The following is a 24,885-nucleotide window of genomic DNA, read 5'->3' on the forward strand; positions in this document are numbered from 1 at the left end:
TTTTTGTAATCTTTTGTTCCTTAATAGTATCAATTGGAAGAAATTATAATCTTTTCAATGGGTATTTATTGCACTGAGAATTTTTTAAGAACTTTATGTAGTACATCAAGTTTATTCTGAGTAATCACACTTTTCCCTATGCTCATCCATTCAGGCATTCACAAATTCCTGTGGTATTGGACCAAGACAGTAAAAAACTCAACAGCACTGAAGCATCAAGTGTACCTTCAGGATAATATTACTTAATGTAAACTTTCTATTGTGACAGGTATTTCATTATTTCATGTAGTGTTAAATACTAGCAAAAAGAAAGGTGGCAGCAAAGAAACCTTGTGTTTCTACAAGTATCAAAACTCCAAAAGTAACCAAGCTATCAATTTCTGTTTCACTGACCATGAAAACGTTTTGTAAATGTATAAGAAAAAAAAAAATCTCATGGAGCTTACATACAATATTCCTTGAAAATTTCAAGTCTAAGCTCTAGTTCATGTGCTAGTAACATGCATTTAGTATGAGTAAAAGTAAATAAACGGGTGCTCTGAGAAATAACAGGTTTATTGTGCTTAGAAGTGTGTCAGTTTGGAATGGAAAGTCCCAGCAGCCTGCATCTTAACAATACAGTTCACGTATCTCAGATTTTGAAAACACTAATTAGATGCAAAAACTTTTTCATAGCACTGTATCTCAGATTTCCAGCTGAACACAGTTTTATTTCCAATTATTTGTTTTCAGGTGCCAGGTAGGTGAAACCTCCTCAATACGATGATTACACTTTTTTTGGTGTTAACTGATGCTTTGTATTTTGCATTATTCTTTAGAGGAAAGTATCACAGTTTATGAGCAAAACTACAACAAACCTTTTAGTAAACTTATTCAGGGACTAGTTTCAAGTATTTATGGTTACTTTAAGAATTAGTTACAGTGCCTCGTAATTGCTTTTGTTTGAAATATCTTCTTTGAAAATGCAGCAGTTCTAACAGTAAGAATTTTGAGCTTTTTAACTTATAATAGTGCATCTCACTTTCTTCTTAAAAGTTACATTAGTACATGAACCGGAACAGTATTTAGAAAAAAGTAATTCTAGTTTTTCCACAGAAAGAAAGTAGCAAAGTAACTCAGTTGGAATATTTGGTTGTTTAAATCAGTCTTAAGTTTGTTTTTACTATTCAAGGTCATTCGTGAATGAATGTCATTGAATTCTTGAATAAATGTCATTAGTATTCAAGTTCAAAGGGATTGCAGGGTACTGTTCTTTCAAGTGAAGCTTGCAAACACCAGCACTTCAGCTGCATGAAATTCTCTGCATTTTTTAGAAGAGTGTAATAATATTCATTTGGACATCTGTAATTGAAATATGTACAACTTCATGCATATTTTCACTTGTTTGACTTGTTTATGTATACTGTTACTTAAGTTACTTGTAGATTCTGTATTTTATTTTAAAAGTTAAAATTCTTAGTGATTAAGAATTAAGAACCTTAAGGGGTTCATGTAAGACTAATGTCTTCTCTAAAGAGCACTCAAGTTAATATTTTTTATGATTATCTAGAATAACTTAGATATTTAAACAACTATTTTCTTAACTAGTGACTGACATAAATATGAAACTTATTTCTTGCAGTAACAATAAGCTGTTAGTATAATTGGACTTTGGTGAAAATAGAAGTACTAGAATTACAGACAAATGGAGGCAGATAGGGTAAGTTTATTGAAAGGTTTTTAATTTTATTTTTACCTATTATGTTTTGAATTGTAAGAGCTCTCTTCACAGCATAATGAGTAGAATTGAGTTTTGTTTTGTTTTTGTTTTTTTTTTTTTAAATTAATACTTCAGTGTGGTCATTTAGAAATTCATGCATCTGACTTCTTGCTTGACTTCTGGTCATTATGCCTTCAAGGCTTTGCAGGAAAGCTGCTGGCAAAGCAGAAGTATTTTCAAGGCTGGTTGCAGACAAGCCCAGCCATGCAAGATGGAATGTTGTGTAAGTTAAAAATTCAAAATGTATCCATTCTGTATCTATACGCTTTCACTTTTGTCAGAATTAGTCAATAATAGGTACTTTGGGACATAACTTTTTACTAAAATGTAGTGAGAATGGAACTTTAAGACATCAATAAATGCAAATGCAAAAGCAGAAATTTGTACTAAGGCTGTAGACAAATACAAGAGTAGAGTCATTTTCAAGTAGCTTCTTTGGGCAACATGCAATATTAAAATTGCAGGAAAGACTTGATGGACTGCTAAGCCATTGCAAGTATTGACAGCATATCAAATGAGAAAGATGTCTTCTGAGAGGTGTGAGAGAAAAATATTTTGTATGATCAGCTAATTTCTGCAGCAGAGGATTCCTCCTTACTATCATATCATTTGGGTGATAATGAAAAGACAAGCAGATTGTTGAAGGAAGACTGTAGACAAAAAACAAAGCCTGGAGTCAGAAAGGCAATTCATATGCAGTAATGTAAGCTAAAAAAAATGCATTATAGACTAAAAATACAGCAGGAGCCCTCTTATTTGTTAAGAAATACTTGGAAAGAAGGAGATAAGAGGTCATTCTCTATATAGAGTTTTCCTTGCGGTCAGAGAAGGTGTACCACACTTCATGAAGCCAAGATTGGATTAAGTTAATGAAACTTGGCCACTTCAACTGCATTTTCAAGTATACCTTGTCTAATTGTATTTTAACCATACAAAGTAAAGCAGCAAGTAGAAATCACATTTTTCCTTCTTTGAAGCACAGGAGAGGTATGATTGTTTGGTGTCTACTTAGAATTCCCAGTCTGTTTCATGTTGATTTGTAGTAATGTATCCAAGTTCAGTCCCAGCTGCTGCTGAGGGCAGTGCCAAGAGCCCTGATCTACTATTCTGAATAGGAGGCGGTAATAGGGATAGTAGTGAGCTCTGTGTTTGTTCTTTTATCTAGAAAGAAGAAAAGAAACAAAAAAGGACTGCCCATAAATCTGAATAACCTTGTATCTGACCATTAAAAACACATGATATCTTAGTCATGTTCTTGCATGTTACAATACTGAAAGCAACAGGAAAACAGGTTTACCTTTCCTTATTCTAGAGAAAACTGAATTAGTCTTTCACAACTGATCACATTAGCTATGCAATTCTTCTGCTTTAAATCATAATATTAACCATTTTTCTTATTAGTTAGGCTGACTTATAATAAAATAAAAACTCTCTGAAGTAAATAGGCTGTTACCTGCTGCTTTTTGCTTTCAGCTGATCTAATTATTCTGTAATTCAACTTTAAAACTGTGACTTATTTAGATTATAGCTGTGTCATTTAATGAAAGTTTAGTAAACTCACCTGCTTGAAGAACGTATGTGAAAGCAAACTGCTCGCTGATGGCCTGGAACACAAAATGAATGATACAATTACATTTTGAGATGTTAAATACTACTTTTGGAAAAGGGGCTAGGTTGACAAGTCAGTTTCAGCTGCGTGTTTACTTCTCCACAGAACAAATGTGAAGCATGAGAAAGGCAGCACAGAACTCTTAAACTCTGTGCCTCAATTTATAGCAAGGACACCACTAAACAGATCAGTTTAGTTTTAATTTTCATTTTTCTGCTGAACAAAGAATTTAACATCTCATTCAGAAGAGACATCGTACTGAAAACATGTACTTCAGTTTGTTGTTTTTTCTTGGACAGAGTGCAGGTTTGAAAATTAAACTTGCTGAACCACCATACAAAGTACAACCCATTGTAAGAGATTCAGGCCTGGGGGATGTCAAACAAGCCTGTAAAAGCACAGTTCCGTTACCAGGCATAGTAGTTCTTAAAGTACAAGACCAATGTTAAGTGTAGCATTTTGTAAAGTAATTCTGGTCTGAAATTCCAATTTTAACAGCATTCAACTAATTATTGTATCCTAAACTGTGAGCTATACTTAGTCTAAGACTAAAGTGACAGAAAATTAATTTTCACCAGAACATTACCTCTTCTCAGGGTCCTGTTGCAAACAAAGTTCTACCAAGTTGTGGAAAGCAGGGGAAAATGTTTTGGAAAAGGGAATTTTTAGTCTTTCACTGGTCATTGTGCGTGTCATGCTGTCACCAATTCCAGAATCAACACCTGATCGGGAATTCCTCATCCTGGATTCCCCATGGGGGAAGGTATTTATATCCCAAGGACAATATGCAGGGCCTTTCAGTTTTTGCAGCAGCATCTAGTAGAAAGGAACATCATTTAGAAGATTCCAGCACCTATCTAGACCTACACATGCTATGCTATCAGGCTTCAGAAATGGATTATTTGATCTAGCAAGAAGCATGCATGTTCGAAATAACTGAAAGCAGACATTTCATCAGTAATAGTACTGATTTGTCTCAATAAAATAAAAATCTGAGTTTTTTGAAGTAGAGATTAGTTCAGCATCATACCTGAGTGCGAGGCATATCTTGAAATGGAACATGTCCATTGGCTAATTCACATGCTGTGATTCCCACACTGTAAATATCAGACTTCATGTTATACCCAGACAAATCCTGTAAGAGGAATAAAACTACTGCATCACTAAAGTTATTGATTATTACAGACAAAAATACATCTACCTGTTAAAATATTTTAATATTCTGTAGCCTACATAGGATTGAGGCAATCAACAAATTGTGAAACCTCAGGCATTTTTCAAAAATCTGATGTTTTACTGAAGAGAACTTTTAGGCTCTGCACTAGTTTTCAGGAAAAAAGTCAGCTGAAGACATTCAGTTGTACAGCACCTCCTTACTAATGGCTTTAAAACCTATTCTCTTTTGGAAAACTAAAAATTCAGCACATCTGTTTTGTTCTGTTTTGAAGTTGCAGTTCAACAGCTTCTATTGCACTTCAAGCAGACGTAAGCTAGAAGTTGAGTACTTCCAGTAACTTTGAAATAGGAAGAATGAAGTGTAATTTATACTGACCTGTCTCAGTAGTTCAGGACTCAGCCAAGGAAGTACAGACGTACTAAACTGGGGGAAATCATAAACCACCTTTGACTTTTGTCCATTGTTAACTAAACTGTAAAGATTGTTTAAACCAGAGAGAGAAACCAGTCCATCCCCTGAAATCAGAATGTGGCTAGCTTTAATATTCCTGTAACACAAAGTTGTAAATTTTAGTTACACATTACTCAAAGCATCACTAAAGTAGAAAGGCTTTCCTATTTCATTAGCTTAGATTGAGATGTTTACCTTTGGTTCTATTTATCAGATTAATTTCATGACAGGTCTTCACTCAGTATGAGATGTCTTTTTAAATACAGCCCAAAAGAGAGGAAGAGAGGCTGGCAAGAAAAACTGATTGCCAGAAACTGGAGAAGGGCCTTCCTTTCTGGCAAAGGGTGTAAAGTAAGGAAGTTAGTTCTATGAGCTCTCATTCTCTTCAGCTTCAAAAACAAAGCCAGACAGACGTACACAATGATTTAAATAAGAGGACTGATGTTACAGAAATACAATCCCTGTACCAGCTGTCTTTAAACAATTTGTGGATATCTGTTCTTGTTAAGCTCCTGCAAACTTGGTTCTGCTATATTATTAAAAAAAAAAAAAATGCTCCTGCACTATGTGTGACATAAGAAGGAATACAGAAAAAGGAAGGGAGACAACATGTGAGATGAAAATGGGTTTTGAGGTGAAACTAAGTTCTTAATAAACTAGATACTGTAATCTGATTCTTACCTATGGCACTGACATTCTCCTACCTGTGAATGTAGCCGTTCTGGTGCATGTAATTTAATCCTCTGATTGCACCAAACAGAATGTTCCCTATCAAAGCTTCACTCATTCCTTCAGGAAAGTAAGTCTTCAGCAGGTGTCTAGCAGAACCTAGAAGAGGGAAAAAAGCACGAAGTCTAACAAGCCTTGTTAAACTACTTGCCTATGCTTGCTTCCTTGTATGCATTCACAAGAGTGGTATTGTGGTATTCTTGTTTTTATAATGCCTATGGTACATCAAGAAAACTTACATGGATGCAGCTGATGCATCCATCAAAGATCACAGTCAAGTCATGCTGGGTAACTGAAAGTCTGCACTGAAACCAAACAAGTTTTGTGTTGGCAAAATTAAAAGTTCTGTAAAGACAAATGCATCTCCCAGTTATCATTCCACACATTGTGGCTGTTAGGATTAAGTATAATTTAAGTTCAAATGCCAGTCTTCGCTGGGGAGAAAGATGATATACAGAAGGCTTCTCTAAACAAGTGGTTTAGGAAGTTGTGCTCCACTCCCTTCTTCGGTACAAGACAGGAGATGCTTAAAAAAAACAACCTCATGAACTGTGTGGCATAAACTGTATAAGTCCTTTTTTTTTGTTACTATTCCTAAACTGCAGTTAACAGTCCTTACCATAGGCCATGAATGGTGAAATGATCCAAAGCCAACTACCAGCTGTAAACACAGTCCAAAACGTCATTACATTGGGATGCTGGAAAAAGTGGGATAAAACCACCTCATTCTATGGAATGAAAATGGATATGTTAACCACAAGAAATCTGTCTTACTAAGAGCCTTAATTATGTCAGTAAGCGGTAGAAATAACTGTTCCCTTTGGACATTTATACTGAGTTGCAGGTGATGTGCGTAGCCTGCAATAGAAATCCAAATAGTTTGTGTATGACTGCATTTGTCTGAAGTCAAGTCTACTTTATGAAGTTTTGCTGTTATATGCAGAGCACAAAATGCCTTTCAGAAGAAAAGTTGTACAATTGTGAATATTTCTAAAACATTTGACAATAGTCAAATAGTCTTCAGAAAGTAAATCGCCAATTTATACACGCGTCATGCTGTGCCTCTGAAGTGAAACCGTGTCCTAAATGACCCAGTAAAAACACAAAGGCTACCTCTGTTTAGTGAACTCCTATGTGTTCATCAGTATCTTCAAACTAGCACCAAAGTACTGTTGCTTTACCTGTAAGGCTTTCAAATGCTCTTCAGAGCAACTTTCTAGGTCTGTGATCCTTATAGCAACTTGCATGCCTGTAGGTGTATGCCGTGCAAGGTAGACTGAAGTTAAGTTGTTGAATCTCCTTCCTGAAACCAGAAGTGGATACCTTAACAATGGAAAATGTAATAATCTACCACATTTTTCTTCATATTTAGAGATCATTTTGCAGTTACACTTTACATCACTTTTAGCATGCACATTAGAATAAACACACATGCACAGTAGGATTCAGTGCAGACATCCTTAGGACAATCAACTCAAGTAGCCAAATGGTAAGAGATGATGTTAATGCTGTATTTATTGTTCCCATACCATAAATTTAAAAGAGATGTCCAAACGCACAAATATCAAAAGAAAATTTCAGATAACCGTTGATTTCTTATATTTAAAAAAAGTGAGAACTGAAACATGAGAGCTGTTCTGTGCTTCTCTCAACTAAGTAGACACAAGATTAATTCTAGTCAGCTGATAATACATTTTCTAAACTTAATAAATATTTACTGCATTTAGCAATAACCTAGTGAGAAAATGCATCTGCAAGAACAAGAAATATTTTAAGTTATGCTTATATTACCTATTTCCACCTGGAGTTCATAGTGAGAGACATTAGAAGAACAAAATATCATTTCATTCCCTCCTGTAGATGGGGGAATCCAGGCTTGTTCAGAATCAGCCTAACAGTGGGGAAAAACAGTTCTCAGAATTACCATGTATGTTTATTTGTTTAAAATAAATGCAGAAATAGCATTAATCAGAATGCTAAGATCAAATACTCAAATCAGCATATTCAAGACAGTGCTTTTACCACTACACTGAGTCTTAGATAAATAAGCTGCTGCGGTGTTTTGTTGTTGTTGTTTGTTTTTAAACTACTACAAGATTAAGAGTAATACTTAGTCACCTTCTTCTGAAGTGGAAGACCTGAAGTACTGTGGTTATTTTTCCTGTTTTTTTTTTTTTTTTTTTTTTTTTTTAAATGTGCCCCAAATGAGGTAATTTTTCACATGTACAGCTTCATATTTTAACTTTGCCAGTTAACTTTTTTCTTCTTACCAGGCATTCATGAATGCTGCTCTGAGATTGCTTTTCTGGTCTGAGTGACTCAACTGGTGTACGTAGAATACAGGAACAGTCCTCGAGAACAGAAACAAGTGAGTGTTAGTGGACTTGCTGCAATTTATTAAACATGGCAAGGGGAAAACATCAGAAGTAATCCCTATAAGTTCAGAAAGTTTTCTACTACAAGCAGTTAAGAAACAACACAGAGCATATGGCAGACCCCGAACTAAACAGTCTCCTTTCCCAAAAGTTGATGTAACACGACTGTGGAAATCCCCTCAGGTATGATATTTCACCAGAACTTTCTCACTTTCAGGTATGACTGGGTAACAAGGTACAACGGTCAAAGATTCTTAAATACAAACTTACCAAACAAGACATGGAACCTCTTTAGATGAGGGGAAAAGTCATATACACCCATTTATCCTAGAAAAATTAAAGTAGCAAGAACATAAGATTGTACATGAACATGTGACAAACAGACTCTTTAAATCAGAGCTGTGAGGCATTCCTCTGTTATCTCACACACACAAACTTCTGCATGTTTGGGAAGGTTTGGGAAGGCCTGCTTGTGTCAAGCCTTTAAGCAGTGTGCAATGTATGTTTCAACGAAAGTTTTCATTTTTAATTCATGGGTTGAGAGATCCTATTACCATTTCTGAACAAGCAATGTAATTACAAGTCAACTGCATACATGCAGAGAATAAAAAAATAAATGGATTCATGAATCACTAGCAGTTCATAAGAAACAAAATATCTGTTTTAAAGGAGCACGGCTGTACTAGACGTATTTCAGCTCAGCTGTGTGCAGATGAACTAGCTCACAAAAAGCAAGCCAAATGCTATTACTCTTTCAATTGTGAAACATAAAGTGCAAATACTACTGTAGGGATCTTGAGTAAGAAACGGAGGGAAAACAAAGAATTTTTTCACATTACTTAGGTTACAGAATGAGCATTCTAACATCACAAATCAGAGTAGCCACTTTGCAAGTCCCCTAGCAGATATGCTTTCTGCCTAATGTGAAATCTTACACAGGGAGGAGAGAGAGATGACTTTCTAATAAGCATATCAGGTTTCTGAAGTATAAAGTGAGACTAATTTACTTCAGCTACCTGATGATCTACAGGTGAGTCTTCTACCATGAAGAATCCTACTTGGCAGCTGACATAAAGTCCACCAAGGGAGGTAATTCCATCTTAACACGTGATTATTGCTTGAAAGTTATCTTTAAAAAGGTGAACTACTACATCAGAGACTGATCATTCTGTGTATCAAGGAGATAGGCTTGATCATATCCATCATTTAAATTATGTATGTTGTTTAATCAAGGCAACTGTCTGAAAAGACAACAAGCACTCACCACCCATCCACTGCCAAATATCTAATCCTTAATATCTTTATCCTAAAAAAAACTTCTTAAAATAATTCTTTTTTAAAGATGAAAAATTGAGACAAAAGGAGATCCTTAATAGGTATTGGGCTTCTTCAGAGGATCATGACTTGACTTACCTGGCTTCACTGAGGAAGTCTGTGGCAGGGTAGGAAAAAAATGCAAACACCCCAAGACATTGGCCAGTACTGTAACAGCTATAGTATCCTTCTCCTATTGGAAGAAAGAAATTTCATGCCATTATACAAGATAAGTTACTCTGGGGCTTGAAACATGAATCTGCAAAAGCTAGGCTGAAAAATAAAGTCTCGATAACCAGAACATGCTAAAGTAAAATTGAAGGATTTGTTCAAAAGTATGAAGGGGTATGACCAGTCATCAAATGTCTGTGATCCACGTTTTTTCAAATAACATTAATAAGGTGTATTTTTTTCCTTCTGTAGCTTAATATTACTTCCATTTTCATTACGATTTTGGGTCATGTCCCTACCAAAACCTTTTTTTTCTACATTTTTCTTTCCATAACACAGTCTTTCTCTGTACTGTAGATCGTGACAGCAGCAGCACGCAGCTGAACTGACACATTCCTAGCATGGCCAAAGCTTCAGATGCGGTGAACAGCGCGGGGAGAAAGCAGTTTGATCTGTTCACAGAAAAACACCGCGAACTGCGGAGACCCTGCAGCCCAAAGCCCAGGTACCTCGACCGCAGGTCGCAGTTCTGTTCCCGCGGGGCCGCAGCAGCCCCTTGTTACATACCCCGAGGCAGGGTGACCCCGGGAGCCTCCCGCAGCGCTACTCCCCACTCGCTCCGCTCATCGTGCCCCGCGCCTTCCCCGCGGCGCCCCCGCCTCCCTCCGGCCCCCCGCAGCGGCCAGGACCGGGCTACCCTTGCCTATGCCCCTGCCAGCGCGGCGGCAGCCCCCGCTCCCCCTTCCCCGGCCCGCCCGGCTTCCCCCGCAGCGGGTGCGGCGCTCCCGGCCTGGGGCCCCCTCGCCCCCGACACGGCTAGGAAGCCCTGCGGGAAGGAAGCGCCCGTTCCTACCCGCCGCCAGCGCAGGGCCCCGCCTACGCTCCTAGCCCCGGGGGAGCCGCAGAGGGTGGTGGAAGTTGGGCGGTGTGGCGTACCGCCGGGCTGCACGCCCGCGCCGGCGGGTAGCTCGGTTCTGCCGCGCAGCCTGCTGGGATTTGTAGTTCCGCGGCCGCAGGAGGGCGGAAGCCAGCACCGCCCTGCCTCAGCCGGCGGCTGATTACGTCCAGGCTGACGCGTGGATCCCCGTCGACCTCGGGTGTCGAGGGTAGGGAGGTGGAGCGCTGCAGCAGGCTCGGGGCGGGTAAGGTGTCCTCGGCGCTGAGCTCGGGTGGCACTGTTGTCCTGCTCCCCTCTCTCTGCCCTGCGTGTTAACCTCTTTGGGGCCGCGTTCTCTCTCCCTTGTCCCTTGGGGCCGTCCCCCGCTGAGCGGCGGTACCGCCGCAGGCACGGGGCGCTGCGGGAGGGCGCGTCGCGGCTGGGCGTGCGCTGAGAGCACGGGACTGGGTCCCCGCTTGCCTGGCCTTGTGGTTCCGGGCGAGCCCTGCTGTCGCGTGTGGCGTATCCTCCCGGGGAGGGAAGGCAAACAAAGAATTCCTCATCCTTTCCTGTGTTGCAATTGGCAGAAATGTTTTGTTTTGTTTGTTTTTGGGTGGTAATGTAGATATGCATTAAGTTAAAGCTTTATCCGTTCAATATATATACTTAGACTACAGTCAGGTGCTAGACCCTTGTTAGTGATGGCTGTGACTGCTGGTATGGCAGATGGTATGACCTTCAGCATGCTTTCTAGTTTTCTGTGTTATGAAAATATGGACTCCAGATCATGTGGGCTCTGCTTGGAAGTTCATGTAAAGCTTGACGAAATTTTAATTGTGGTTCATCATACGTATGGTTTTGAGGGCAAGGAAATTTTGGCTTCCATAAACTTTTTAATTGTGGTGTTGCATTCTGATCTTCTGAGTAAACTGTAATAGTAGCTTTTTTCCTGTCAGCCACCCTAGTGACAAAGTGCTATATGGAGTTGCAACCTTGTATTTATTTATTTATTTTTAAAGGAATCTATCTACAGGCTGTTGAAAACATATTTGTTCTGTCAGAGATACTGTTGACGGATTGTGAGAATGCAATGCAAATACCTCCTCTACTAGGAAATAACTTTTGACGCAACGTGTTATAAGGTAGCATAGCAGGTTAGCTTTCATATACTTGTTTTTTTTATATAAAGGTGTATTTCCAAGTAAAAATCTGTTGACTTCTTAAGATTTTGGTCCTTGGTGCAACCATTCACTAAAGCCTGCAACTAGCTGATTTTATTTAATTACTTATGTTTGGCTGCTAAGAATGTTATGTAGGAAATACTGAAGTTCGTCTGTTATTTTCTGTTCATATATTTTCACCACTAGTCATAGTATAACTAGAATTTAATTTATTTTGCCAGAAGAAGGAAGGAAAAAAGTAGAACAGATATATGGAAAGCTGGATCTCATTAATTCCATTGTCTAAAGGAGAGCCTGTTAGTCTTTTTTTCCATCTTTCCAGTTCTTGTCCACAACTAAGACTACCTGACTGGATGCACAGACAGGGGATGATGTGATACCTTAGATGTGAAGGTATTTGGCACTCTGTTCATATTGGTACAGCCAGACATCATCTTGTCTGTTTGGAGGTACACTGGTTCTAAAGACTTCAGGAAACATAAAGGAAATTAACTGTAGACAACTAGTAAATAATGCTTTTCAATCAGATAAGTGTGCTCAATATTTATTTCTACTACTGTGTTTCTTGACTACGTTGCCTTTGCTTTGAATCTCTGCTTTCTTGCTGTTGGTATGTATACATTTCAGGGAAGTTAAGTAGGTTGTTTACCTCATTCTTGTACTGAAAGTGTGCATACTTCTTTTTTTTGTTTGCTTGCTTGCTTTTAATTGTGCTTCTAATATAGCAGGCAATATGAAAACAATGAATTACTAATACCTGAAATTTGACAGCTCTTTAGTGATGGTGTCCTCTGTTAGAACTCACACACAGAATCACATATATTTTCAAATACTTACTCATTATAGAAATTTGATAAACTGTATCAGTTTATCAAATTTCTATAATGAGTGTTTGAAAATATAACTTAAGGAGTAGAGTGCTGGAAAATCACAGGCATTTCTGTTGATATTTTACACCTAATATAATAGGGGCCTTGCTGTGGTGAATATTGTGCAGTTGAAAGGCAATATTTTAGGAGGGATAAATGTGATTTGTTAATAGTTTTCCAAGAAGATAAAAAAATAACATTTTCATGAAGATGTTTACAAAAGAGATGACAGATCCTTTTATCTGGTTGGATTACTAGCAGTACTCTGGTGACTGGGTCTTATAGATCAGTCTGGTTTATTTTAATAAATACAGTATTGTAACTGTTAAAATGCTGAGCACTAGCTGGGGTATATATTAAGAACTTTAAATCACTTTTTTGACTGAATTCAGCTGTGCATCAGCCTGAAAACGTTAGTGATTTTAGTGGAAAACGTTACGCTCATTTGAAGTATGTAAGTATACTTTATAGACAAAAAGATTAAATTTTTGAAGAACCTCTAACAAATTTTTAATGAAATACTAGCACAGCACTTTGCCTCATGAGTGTATATCACATTTTTATACTCCCTAATCAACAAATACTGGATTCATGACAGTTCTTTTTTTCTTTTAAAAAAAAAAAAAGTAACTAAAAGAAGAAATAAAATCTACCTGCAAGAGATAAACGTATATGCGTAGTAATGTTTTGATTGTGCATTTATGGAAAAGAAGTAGTAATTAAAACTTGACATGGGTATTTCATGTGGGTAGCATTCATCATTTCAGTTGAAGACAGAATTCTATTAAGGATATGTTATTTTTACATTGTGTGGTAAGGGTGATATAGACAACCTCCAAGCATGGAGGACTTGCCAAAGACCTTGCTATCAAACTATCATATGCAGCAGCGTACATGTACACGTATACATAAAGCTTATATACCTGTACTTATTTTTTGTTTGTTTGTTTGTTTTTCTCACCTAATGGTAATACACATATTATTGCAAATGACTGACAAGGAGAAAAAGTCACAGAATCATTTAGATTGGAAGAGACCTCCAAGATCACTGAGTCTAACCTGTGACCTATGGCCTATAGGCTGGCTCATATTCAGCCGCCTATCAACCAATACTCCCAGGTCCTTCTCTGCCAGGCAGCTTTCCAACCACTCATCACCCAGCCTGTAGCACTGTTTGGGGTTGTTGTACCCCAGGTGCAGGACCTGGCACTTGGCCTTGTTGAACTTCATACAGTTAAAGTGAATCTGTCTTGGCTTAAGTCTGGATGAAAAGCCTGAGAGAACTGTTGTGGCCAGCTTTGTGACCCTCTTGATATTCGCCATTTTCCAAGATGTGTTCTCCAGCTTTCCTTCTGAACCCTTACCCACACCACAAATTCAAAGAAATCCAGGACGTGCACGGGGTTCTATTTTTGTTCTGTTTTCTTACAGTTCTTTTCATATATCAGTTTCTTGATGTTATAACTGTGTATAGTTAAGGTTTGCTTATGGTTATTTAGTAGTATGTTGTTAGGATTGTCTTTGCTTAGTCTTTAAAAGGATTTTTTTTTCCTTACATGAGAGGAAAATCAAACACTTACTAGGTTTCTGTAGGGACGGTAATGGCTGAAAGCAACATTGGTGTTAGGAATGCAGCAAGTGTTAATTGTGATAGAAGAAGTTCATACAGACTTGTTTTTCAGCATAAGTTACTTTGATTTCCATCTCCTGCTATGTACTGTTAGAGGATTTGTTCTCTGCCTCTGAGCAGTAGTCCCAGGAATGTTTTGGCAGCAATTCAGCATGGACATGTTTGCTATAAGAATAGAACTGTTTCATTAACCTTGAAATGCAAAATATTTTTCTTGTTACTAGCTGACTTGACAACATTTCAATTGTAATAATAAAAAGTAGTGTGTTTAATGACTTGATAAAATTGTTTTTATATTATATATTAAACTAGCAGTAAAATTCAGAATTCTAGAATAATTGTCTCATTCATTTGGCTTCCTTTTGGAAAATTAATTTAGAATCTTAGAATTGTTGAAATTTTATTTGTGTTAGGTGTGGCCTGCTGTCTCGTATCCTACAATTGCACAGAAGAACAAATCTAGTTTAGTCTTTCCAAGTGCTGGTGAAGAGTCAATTGCTCTCAAACGGAAAACAGAGCAAATAACAGTATATTTATCACAGAATTGTCTATGTTGGAAGAGACCTCAAGATCATCGAGTCCAACCTCTGACCTAACACAAACAGTCCCCACTAAACCATATCCCTAAGCTCTACATCTAAACGTCTTTTAAAGACTTCCAGGGATGGTGACTCCACCACTTCCCTGGGCAGCCTGTTCCAATGCCTCACAACCCTTTCAGTAAAGAAGTTCTTCCTAACATCCAACCTAAAACTCCCCTGGTGCAACTTTAGCCCATTCCTCCTCATCCTGTCACCAGGCACGTGGGAGAACAGACCAACCCCCACCTCACTACAGCCTCCTTTAAGGTACCTATAGAGAGCGATAAGGTCGCCCCTGAGCCTCCTCTTCTCCAGGCTGAACAAGCCCAGCTCCCTCAGCTGCTCCTCGTAGGACTTGTTCTCCAGGCCCCTCACCAGCTTCATCGCCCTTCTCTGCACCCGCTCAAGCACCTCGATGTCCTTCTTGTAGCGAGGGGCCCAAAACTGAACACAGTACTCGAGGTGCGGCCTCACCAGAGCTGAGTACAGGGCGACGATCACCTCCCTAGCCCTGCTGGTCACACTGTTTCTGATACAAGCCAGGATGCCGTTGGCCTTCTTGGCCACCTGAGCACACTGCTGGCTCATATTCAGCCGACTATCCACCATCACTCCCAGGTCCTTCTCTGCCTGGCAGCTCTCCAACCATTCCTCTCCCAGCCTGTAGCTCTGCTTGGGGTTATTGTGCCCCAGGTGCAGGACCCGGCACTTGGCCTTGTTGAACTTCATGCAGTTGACCTCAGCCCATCGGTGCAGCCTATCCAGATCCTCCTGCAGAGCCTTCCTACCCTCAAGCAGATCGACACATGCACCTAACTTGGTGTCGTCTGCAAACTTACTGAGGGTGCACTCAATGCCCTCGTCTAGATCATCAATGAAGATATTAAAGAGGACCGGCCCCAGCACCGAGCCCTGGGGGACGCCACTAGTGACTGGCCTCCAACTGGACTTGACTCCATTCACCACGACTCTTTGGGCCCGGCTATCCAGCCAGTTTCTAACCCAACGAAGCGTGCACCAGTCCAAGCCAAGAGCAGCCAGTTTCTTGAGGAGAATGCTGTGGGAGACGGTGTCAAAAGCCTTGCTGAAGTCAAGGTAGACCACATCCACGGCCTTTCCCTCATCCACCCAGCGCGTCACTTTGTCATAGAAGGAGATCAGGTTCGTCAAGCAGGATCTGCCTTTCATAAACCCATGCTGACTGGGCCTGATCGCCTGCTTGCCCTGCAAGTGCTGCATGATGACTCTCAGGAGGATCTGCTCCATGAGCTTCCCTGGCACTGAGGTCAAACTGACAGGCCTGTAGTTTCCCGGGTCTGCCCTCCGGCCCTTCTTGTAGATGGGCGTCACATTTGCTAGCCGCCAGTCAACTGGGACCTCCCCCGATCTCCAGGACTGCTGATAAATGATGGACAGTGGCTTGGCCAGCTCCTCTGCCAGTTCTCTCAGTACCCTTGGGTGGATCCCATCCGGCCCCATTGACTTGTGCACATCCAAGTGCCGTAGCAGGTCACCAAACAGTTCTTCATGGATAGTGAGGGCCACATCCTGCTCCCCATCCCCTTCCACCAGATCAGGGTACTGAGTATCCAGAGAACAACCGGTATTGCCGCTAAAGACTGAGGCAAAGAAGGCATTGAGCACCTCCGCCTTTTCCTCATCTCTTGTAACTAAGTTTCCCCCCGCATCCAGTAAAGGATGGAGATTATATTTCAGTTTGGATGATATCAAAATAGATGACATATTTTGAATATGTTTTTAAGTTTTTATGCATGAAGAAATGAACACATACATTTGTTTGTCTAGTGTTTCCAATCGTAAAAGCAACTCATCTCAGCTTTCAGTTCTTTCTATTTTCAGGAAGTCTTCTGATTTATTTTCTGAAATAAGGTGGCACAACTGGCATTTTTGCATCCATCTTGAATTGTTTAAAATGGCAGTTACAAAGAGAAGACTTAATCATTTGTAACATTTTACAACATTATTTAAACTTTTCTAAGACATCCCACAGTCTTGCTTTTGCAAGTTGATCTTGGTTGAGATATTTTGACGTATTGAAGGAAAAATTAATCAAATCTCCTGTCAGGAGAAAACATTTTTGTGCACTGTGGTTGCACTCATATGCTCTGCTCTTGACAACAGTATGATACCAGTCCTTGGCATTTCTTTTCAGTTCATTGTTTAATAAGAGAACATGTGGTTGTGAAAGAGGGAACAGTGAGGAGGGAAGAAATTTTAGGGCTTTCTTGTACAGCAAAGTAAGGAAGAACATGGAGGTGCTGTCTTTTACTTCATCAGTAATGTCTCTGAATATCTTTCCTGTTAATGTAGGAGACTGAAAGCTTTATTCCTTTTTTATAAAGGGAAAATAGCCTGGCATTTACAGTTGACTGTAATTCTGACATTCTAATAAAGACTTGTGTGTGCCAACTAAATTAATCCTCTGTATTACGAGTTTTGTGTGGTTATATAATAAAGATCATAAAATATGCAGAGAAGCGCTTACTCAAAACTAAAAATATTTAATCAAAGAAAGCTTCAGCAAGAAAACATGCATTACTGGAGCCAGAGGCTATACCAAATCTATCAAAGAAGTTCTTTTAATGATAAATTGCCTGGAAGGGCAGGTGATATCAGAAAATTATTATAGTGGTTAAAGTTTTGTTCTGCAATTGCTATACAGAATGCAAAAGATGACAGTGGAGCTGTTTTTGCATGCTGCACAAACTTCTGCTTTTGAGATAATTAATTTTCAAATTTTAACAACAACAAAAAAAGTCTGTTTAATTCAGACAACAATGTATGCTGAACAAGAAGCGTGTTCTTCAGTGCGTCTGATACCAGTAACTCTTTTGAGCCTCTGGTGGACAAATTGAACAAAGCAGGAAGAACTGCATAGATCACTTAAAGCAGGATAATGTAAGCTTCTGTTTTTTTCAAAAGCTCAGTGTTGTTTGTGTTTTGCACTCTGTTCTCTTGCAAAATATCAAATATCATGACAACATAAAAAGTAATGGTCAAGTTATAAATAACTTTTCAATCCTTTAGCTGTAATTTCCCTAATTAACAACTTTCTTTCTTACCCTTTCATATATTTTTCAGTTTAAATAAGCTATCTTGTTTAGTTTTTCGCCTTTCATTTAGTTTCTGTACTCAAAGACAGTTTTCAAGTTATTTTCATTTGTGTTCTGCTTTTAGTAGATGCCACACCTGACATTTAGTTCCTGATTCAGCTTCTGAATGTCAGGCATAGTTTAAATGTGGTGTTCCAACGTAAGCAAACACATTTAAAGTTTAATCTTTTAATCTTTTTCTTTTGCTAGTATAAATATCGGACCTAAATTATGTTACATTTTTCTGTATTCACTGTCTGCTTTTTCCAAAGTGCATGTGATTTTTCTTTCTTTAAATACCTATATATATGTAGTTATTAAGAGGCAGACAATTGCTGAGAAAGTCTCTGCCTTCTGTTTTGGGCATACCTTTTTGAATGATTTTACTACCTTGAATTTCTAAACCATCATTTTATAGTTGGCTTATGTATTTTAAAGCCATGTTGTAAATTTTGTGGATGTTGTCCATATGTATTTAGGTATAGTTATAACTTGCAGATGGAAGCTTTGCTCAGGGAATTGTTCTATAACTGCAGTGCTGCAGAGTAAAAGGGTCATGGAGTCCCCTTCAGGGAGGTACTGCACAGGGCGTAAGCTTGTCGAATATCTGGAGAAGTTGCCCCATGGCACACTGGAATAACCATGAGAAGCTTTGAAAGAGACAGCATTAACTTTTATGGTGCTTGCTTATCTGGCAGACTGCTCAAGAATTTTACAAATGAAGTTGTCCTTTCAAGCTAATAACTTGATATTTGCCTGGTGCTCTAGTAACTTTCACCCAGATTATTTATTTCCCCCCCATTGGCTTAACAGATATTAACCAGCAATAAATGCTGTTTCTGCTTTGGATTATTTAAAAGAGAGATTAGTTCCAGTCTTGGGAGGAAGTGATGTCAATTTTAAAATTATTAAAACTTGAAGATTAAATCATAGTTGTAAAGAAACTGTGTCATATTAAATATCATATTACTCCACAGTGATTCTTTTTATTATAAAATCATCCTGGCTGTATGGATCTATAAAAACTAAGTGCACGTCGTGCAAAATAACAAACTTAAACAGTTACAAAAAAAATAACCATAGTACACATGGTATAGCATTTTTTTGTTTGTTTTCTTTATAGACTATCAAGGTTTTGGTTTAAAAAAATGCAGAGGAAGTATTTTGTAATGTGGTTAACCAAATATAAATAAAACATTTACTTGAATTAATATCATCCACTGTCATGTGGTTATAAAATGGAAATAAATTTTTAGAATACAGTTTGTGAAATGTATTGCTGTACTAGATTAAATTTCTTCTGTGACACTTAAGAAAACTTTGAAACTCAAGGCAGACCAGTTATAAATACACATATAAGTAAATGTGACAGTAAGACTATAGGAAATGTTGAAAATAGTAGCTGATAAAATATCAGAGTAAGACTGCATACTTTCATATTATTTCTAGTTTGCTTATTTAGGAGAAGTTGTAAGTCCGCATGTGAAAATTTTCATCAGCTTTGTGAGAAACACTCCGCAGCCAATAACTTAGGCTCAGGCGAGGATCTCAGTGAAGTAGTAATTTATTCGCGATTGCAATGGCGGGCACCCCACAAGCAGAAGAGCGCACTAACTGGTTCCAAAACACAGTTTATATACTTTTTGATGACAGGACCCTCTGTTTCCCCACTGAGTGGGTAATCCAGGTTCACAATCTATCTGATGCTTCACAAACAATGCATGGCCTTCAGTTGCCGGCCTGTTAACTTTCAAATTTCTTTTGACATTTTTACTGCTTGAAGTGGTAATGTTTCTTCACTTATCTGACTTGAATTGATACCATGATTTTCACCTAATTGTCCTAAGGAGTCTGGTTGTCTGCATTTTACAAGGTTGCCTGCTAAACTTTCTTATCACTGTAAGCATATCTCAGTACCACATTCCCTCCTTCTAAACAATGTAACTCTGCAAAAACAACATTTATATTCCCACAGCTTGTACCTATGACTATACCTGTAGAATATGGATGACTAATTCTGTTTTATTTTACAAAACACTTGCACCGGTATATGAACTGTGTCTTACACATAGATAGTAACTTCACTATATATAGCACAAATTGGTTATGACCTTTTTTTTTTTTGTTTGAGTTTACACTACTTGCATAGATTAAAGTAAAACTTAATGAAATCTTAATGCAAAAGCAGCCATTCCTTATGTCCTTACTATTACTGAAAATAATATTTTTATATTATTTTAGAGAAATACTTGCATTTATTGCAAATATGCAAGAATAGTAGCTTTCATCAAGTAGAACAGGAATTTTCAGCTTTATAAATTTTGCCATTGATTCATCATTTTGAAAAGTTAGTCTAAGCACAGACAGTAGATAAGCCTGGTTTTTTTTTGCTGCTTGGAATTTTGGCCTTATAAACGTGCAGTTGGAAACTTCCAAGTATTTCAGCCACTTGTGTCTCAGTAGTCTCCATCATTTCTGATGTCACTTAAATGCAGAGATAATGTCTTTGCTAATGACAGTCTTCAAATTCTCAGGTAAATCTGTTTCAAGTCATATGACTATTTAAAGTAGACAAAATCGATAAAAGCTTGAGTGTCAATAGATAAGAAATATTGTGCTCATGTTGATCCATTCCTCTGATTTTCCCCTGGCTTCCTGGAAAGCTGCAGAAGTGACAGATTAAAAGAAGGATTCTGCCTTTTAAATGTTTTTAAAATTGGACAAGAGAAGAAACTTTGTGAGGTAGAAAAAAGCAAGAAAAATCAGGCATTAGTTACAAATTTCCTCACTTTCAGGTGTCTGGAATATTAATCAGGGTTGACTTGTATAGAATACTTACAGTTATTTATTAAATAAGTAATTAGATCTTTTAGTCCAGACAGGACTTCCTTAAGTTTGGAGATTACAGTCACTAATAATGAACAATAAAATAAGCTCTGGACTCTAATAATTTTTATCAAAAGTTTGCTGCTTTGATGCTTAAATGGCGTAGTTACTACTGGTAGGTGGCACAGCCCCATGCTTGGGGCGTATCAGACACAGACAACTCTGGTGTTACAATGCTTCCATGAGATTTCTGTGCAAAATGAGTATAGGATTAAGGTATTTACTGTAGAATTGTAGCTTCTGTGCTGCATGAAGACTTCTGCCTAGAAATAGAACTGATTTTGTGTGTCCTGTGGTGATTATTTTGTGGGATGCCTTCCATCTCTTTGTACTGCTTTTAATTAATTCCTTTTGTAATTGCACTTTATACATTAGTAACACTACAAATGTAATGTAGGTGGAAACCATATCTATGGATGTTGACATATCTCATCTGTGGGGCAGGATTGTCATTGCAAATGTTTATCACCAGCCTCAGGCTCTGACTAGTCACAACTCGTATAATGCTGCATTGTCTTGTAACTGTGCTATCTTTCTTCCTTTAATGTGGTTTGGATTTGTTTAATTGACAGCTTTTGAATATGGTTTAGGGTAGAGGTCATAACCGTAGTTCATACAACAGCATAACAGTCTTGAGATTAAAGTTTGAATAACCAAAAGAAACAGTAATTTTGCATTTTTATGCAGTTTATTTAGTAAGGCCTATCTAACTGCTTGTTAAACAGTTGTGTCTCTTAAATTTTTGTTCTTCCTTCTGATCAACATTTAATACTGTGGTATTGAAGTCCCTCAATACCACACTTGCAAAGTAAGGAATGTAATCTTGGCATGTCTAATGGAAAAAAATAGACCCAAACCACCTTGCCTTGTGAGGTGGTTTTTCCTTATGTCAAATGTGGTTTACATCACAAACACAGTAAGAACTGCTGTGAGGCTTTTTCCTTTTAAGTACTTGTTTAACTGAGAAATAAATCTTGTTTAAGTGGAGCTACATAGAACTGCCTGCCCAGGACCATCTCCAGGTGGCTTTTGAATGTCTCCAAAGGTGGAGATTCCACAACCTATCTGGGCAACCTTTTCCAGTGCTCAGTCACTGTCATGGTTTAAAAAACAAAACAAAACAAACAAACAAAAAAAAGTGCTTATTCAGTTCAGTCAGGATGTCTTGCGTTTCAGATTTTGGCATTTTATGCCAAAGTCCTGCATGCAAAGTCCTGCATGCACCTGCGGATGAATAAACTTGTGTACCAGTACATGCGGGGGGCTAACAGTCTGGATAGCAGCTTTGCAGAAAAGGACCTGGGGATCATTGACAGAAATACATAATATAATGCAAGAGGAGTCTCAATATAAAAATTGAATAAATGGTCTTACATCACTAAGAATCAAAGTCCCATAACAAATTAACTTTCAAATAACAAATGTTTCTGAAATCTCAGTCCTACAGTTCTTAGTAAGTACCTAATATAGATAATAATTAAAACAGGTAAATAAAATACAAAGGAAGAAGGTATTGTTCATAAGTATAAGCTGACTTTAATGGAAGAAAATTCTTTCTTGATCTGCTAAACTGTACAAGCAGATAAGCTGGCAGGCTCTTGGCTTTCTTTAAAAAGCTCTGTCTGTTCTGAGCGTGTCAAATGAAAGATTCCTGCAGACAACAAGACAAATTTGTGTTTGTGCTTGGGGAAACTCTTGAGAGCAAATTTGAAATTAATGTAAGCTTTAAAGAGAATCACATGTTTAGTGAATGTAGAAGAGGAAAAATGACACCTTGTTCTCTTGCGTTTTTATTTTTTTTTTGTCTAGGATTACTCTTAGATTTTACATGGAAGATCATCAGTCTGTAATAAAATTGTAGATTTCTGATAGATCCAAATCTTAGTTAGTGGACTTCTAAAGTGGAAGAGATTGAAGACAGCAGTCCAATAAAATTTCTTTATGCCAATTTAATGTTCAGAATGATGTTTTTGAAATCCTGCCTTTAAAACCCATTGCTTTAAATGCACTTAGTAGCCTGAACAAAAATTTGTCTTTAGTTGAAGCTGCTGTCCTTCAGTGTTGAAGGAAAGTGCCTCATTACAGTGAATGAGCTTGTCGTATACTAAATGTTATGTGGAAGAGGAGGAATGGTATAAACAAACAGTAATTGACAAAGTCAGTGGTGAAGGTGAGATGTCACGTTTGCAGGGAAAAGGCATATTTTTAATGACACTTTTAATATATAATGTAATGTTTAGACTAAGGATTTTTTATTTTTTTTAGTCTTTTAATTTATTTTTATTTTGGGAGGTTAAGTGGTTGTACAGGGAGGAAACTCAGTCTGAAAGAAAAGAGGTTATGTTAATCAACTGATCTCATTTGAAAGCGTGAAATCTGTTAAGCTCTGGTGTTCTTCTTGTTTTATTTCTAGGTGATGGCTGAGCTGAGAAGTTTGTGAAGCTTATATGAGATATCCTATAGATATTTCTGCTGAGTAGTAAGTCAGATGAAAGGAATGAGCATGTCCTAAGACAGCAATAGATCTGGAGTACAAATCCATGTACAGAAGTGAGTTGATGCCAGACTTGTTAGCATCTTGGTAGCTTGATGGCTGGCCCTTATACTGGAAATCAAAGCCATCTTCCCAGCAAAGCAATAAGGGGACAGTGCACAATCTGACTACAGAATGTTATTTCTAAAGAAGTGAACTGTGAAGAAAAGACTCATGAATTTTGATCACAGGGTCTTGGAGAGCATCTCTGGTAAGTTGGAGAAATCTGTTACAAGTCCTGAATGTATCTAATATTTTAAATAACACCAACCTGAAAACTGCCTTGAATTTGATTTTCCTTGTATTACTTATCTGATATTGCAAATCAACAAAAATGGTGAGTCCTTTAACTAGCTTGTTAAATCAGTTTCCATTGTAAGATGTTTTTGATTCAGTGTTAATTATCAACGTTGACATATCTTCCACTGAAAGATACTGAAGACAGTCTTCATCTTTGGTGGACATGTTCAAAAGATAATCATTGTATACCTTTGATGTGCAGTACTTCAGCAACTTTTTTGTTGTTCCTTTTTTGCAACAATCTCAAAGAGAATAAGGGGGAAAAACAGGAACAGCTTAATTTTACTGTTTAGAAGTTTGGGTACCGTGTTCACATAAAGCATGATTCCATATGGATGATAATAGAGTTTTGTATTTAAGTTGTCTGATTTTAAGGCAGTATTCCATTGATATTTCTATTTACTTTATTCAAGCCTATGTCAATTACCAAACAAAATGATAAACAGAAGAAAAAGAAGTATATGAATTTCCTTCAGGAAACAGAACTGTAACTATGCTAAAGCCAATGAAACCTTACAAAATCATCTGCTGCTAAAATGTAGGTTTGTGTTTTAGTTCAATAAGCAGGGAAAGATACAAATTGAAGCTCATTAAATGCACTGTATTTAAGAAGTCAGACGGAGCCATGGATAGAACAGCTTTGCAGAAAGTTATGGAATCACTTGGGGATGAGGAATTTGCAAATGCCACAATATCAATCAGTTTTCTGGTAATTTGTCCAGTACAGAAGAATTTTTTCAAACCTACTGAAGGTTTATGAAAGTATTCTATAGTATGTAGAATCTATACGACTGTACCATATAATAAATATGTGGCATATTCAATGTCCTGTAATGTAGTGTTAGTGGCATTTACTTACTTTTAGATGTCTGCTCCACTGAGGACCTCCCTGAGGTAGAATTGGTGAGCATGCTAGAAGAACAGTTGCCAGATTACAAGTTACGAGTGGACTCTCTGTATCTGTATGAAAATCAAGACTGGATTCAGTCCAACTGCCATGGCTGTCTTCCCAAAATCTCTTCTCCAGTTCATGATGAGGAGACCTTCCGTTACATGAGTGAGTATACCTGGGCCTAAGAATTATTTTTTTTTTTTGACATTGAGATTTATTGAAGAGCAAAATGTAAATATAAACTGGTTAATGTTTAAGTGTAATGTTCAAATCTGTACATTTTTGCAGAGGTGGAATGAAAAGCTGAGTACAGAGGAAGTGCTTGTTGTTCAGTTCTGTCATTCTAAGAGCTGAGCTAGCATGTCCCATGGCTGCCTGCCTAATCATTAGATTTCACTTAGAAATAAGAGTAGAAACATCTGGTAGTGAAAAAGAGGAA

General features: G+C 37.9%; 2 protein-coding genes across 5 annotated transcripts in view; one reads left to right on the top strand and one right to left on the bottom strand.

The window, feature by feature from the left end:
• Window positions 1–414: 414 nt before the first annotated feature.
• STRADB (STE20 related adaptor beta) lies at window positions 415–10,640 on the bottom strand. 2 transcript variants are annotated; one of them, XM_084288725.1, is made up of 13 exons: window positions 10,438–10,640; window positions 9,513–9,606; window positions 8,370–8,426; window positions 7,995–8,075; window positions 7,516–7,615; window positions 6,906–7,027; window positions 6,344–6,422; window positions 5,700–5,823; window positions 4,921–5,092; window positions 4,399–4,503; window positions 3,955–4,184; window positions 3,321–3,363; window positions 415–2,920 (listed from the first exon to the last, which is right to left on the bottom strand). In XM_084288725.1, the coding sequence occupies exons 3-13, from the start codon at window positions 8,379–8,381 to the stop codon at window positions 2,768–2,770; spliced, it is 1,221 nt and encodes a 406-aa protein (XP_084144851.1). In that variant the 5' UTR covers window positions 8,382–8,426; window positions 9,513–9,606; window positions 10,438–10,640; the 3' UTR covers window positions 415–2,767. The 2 variants fall into 2 exon arrangements, with proteins under 2 accessions (XP_084144851.1, XP_084144850.1); XM_084288724.1 differs by having other exon boundaries at window positions 6,344–6,452; window positions 10,438–10,639.
• A 1-nt stretch (window position 10,641) lies between these two features.
• TRAK2 (trafficking kinesin protein 2) overlaps window positions 10,642–24,885 on the top strand; it is a 33,381-nt gene continuing 19,137 nt past the window's right edge. For 2 of the 3 annotated variants that reach the window (XM_084288705.1, XM_084288707.1), the window contains exons 1-3: window positions 10,642–10,726; window positions 23,135–23,465; window positions 24,420–24,611. In XM_084288705.1, the coding sequence (XP_084144831.1) occupies window positions 23,429–23,465; window positions 24,420–24,611 (229 nt within the window). In that variant the 5' untranslated portion in view covers window positions 10,642–10,726; window positions 23,135–23,428. Of the gene's footprint in view, window positions 10,727–23,108; window positions 23,466–24,419; window positions 24,612–24,885 lie in introns of those variants that run through there. The other variant, XM_084288706.1, reaches the window with a different exon arrangement.

Source organism: Netta rufina (assembly GCF_964035555.1).
Source record: "Netta rufina genome assembly, chromosome: 6".
Lineage (NCBI taxonomy): Eukaryota > Metazoa > Chordata > Aves > Anseriformes > Anatidae > Netta > Netta rufina.

Excerpts from the sequence above, each read along its gene's own strand:
- STRADB (XM_084288724.1), bottom strand. Across the intron at positions 7,028-7,515 it reads TGAACTCCAGGTGGAAATAG|GAAGGAGATTCAACAACTTA; the intron begins GTAATATAAGCA and ends TTCTGGTTTCAG. Across the intron at positions 4,504-4,920 it reads GTCCTGAACTACTGAGACAG|GATTTGTCTGGGTATAACAT; the intron begins GTCAGTATAAAT and ends TTCCTCTTACAG.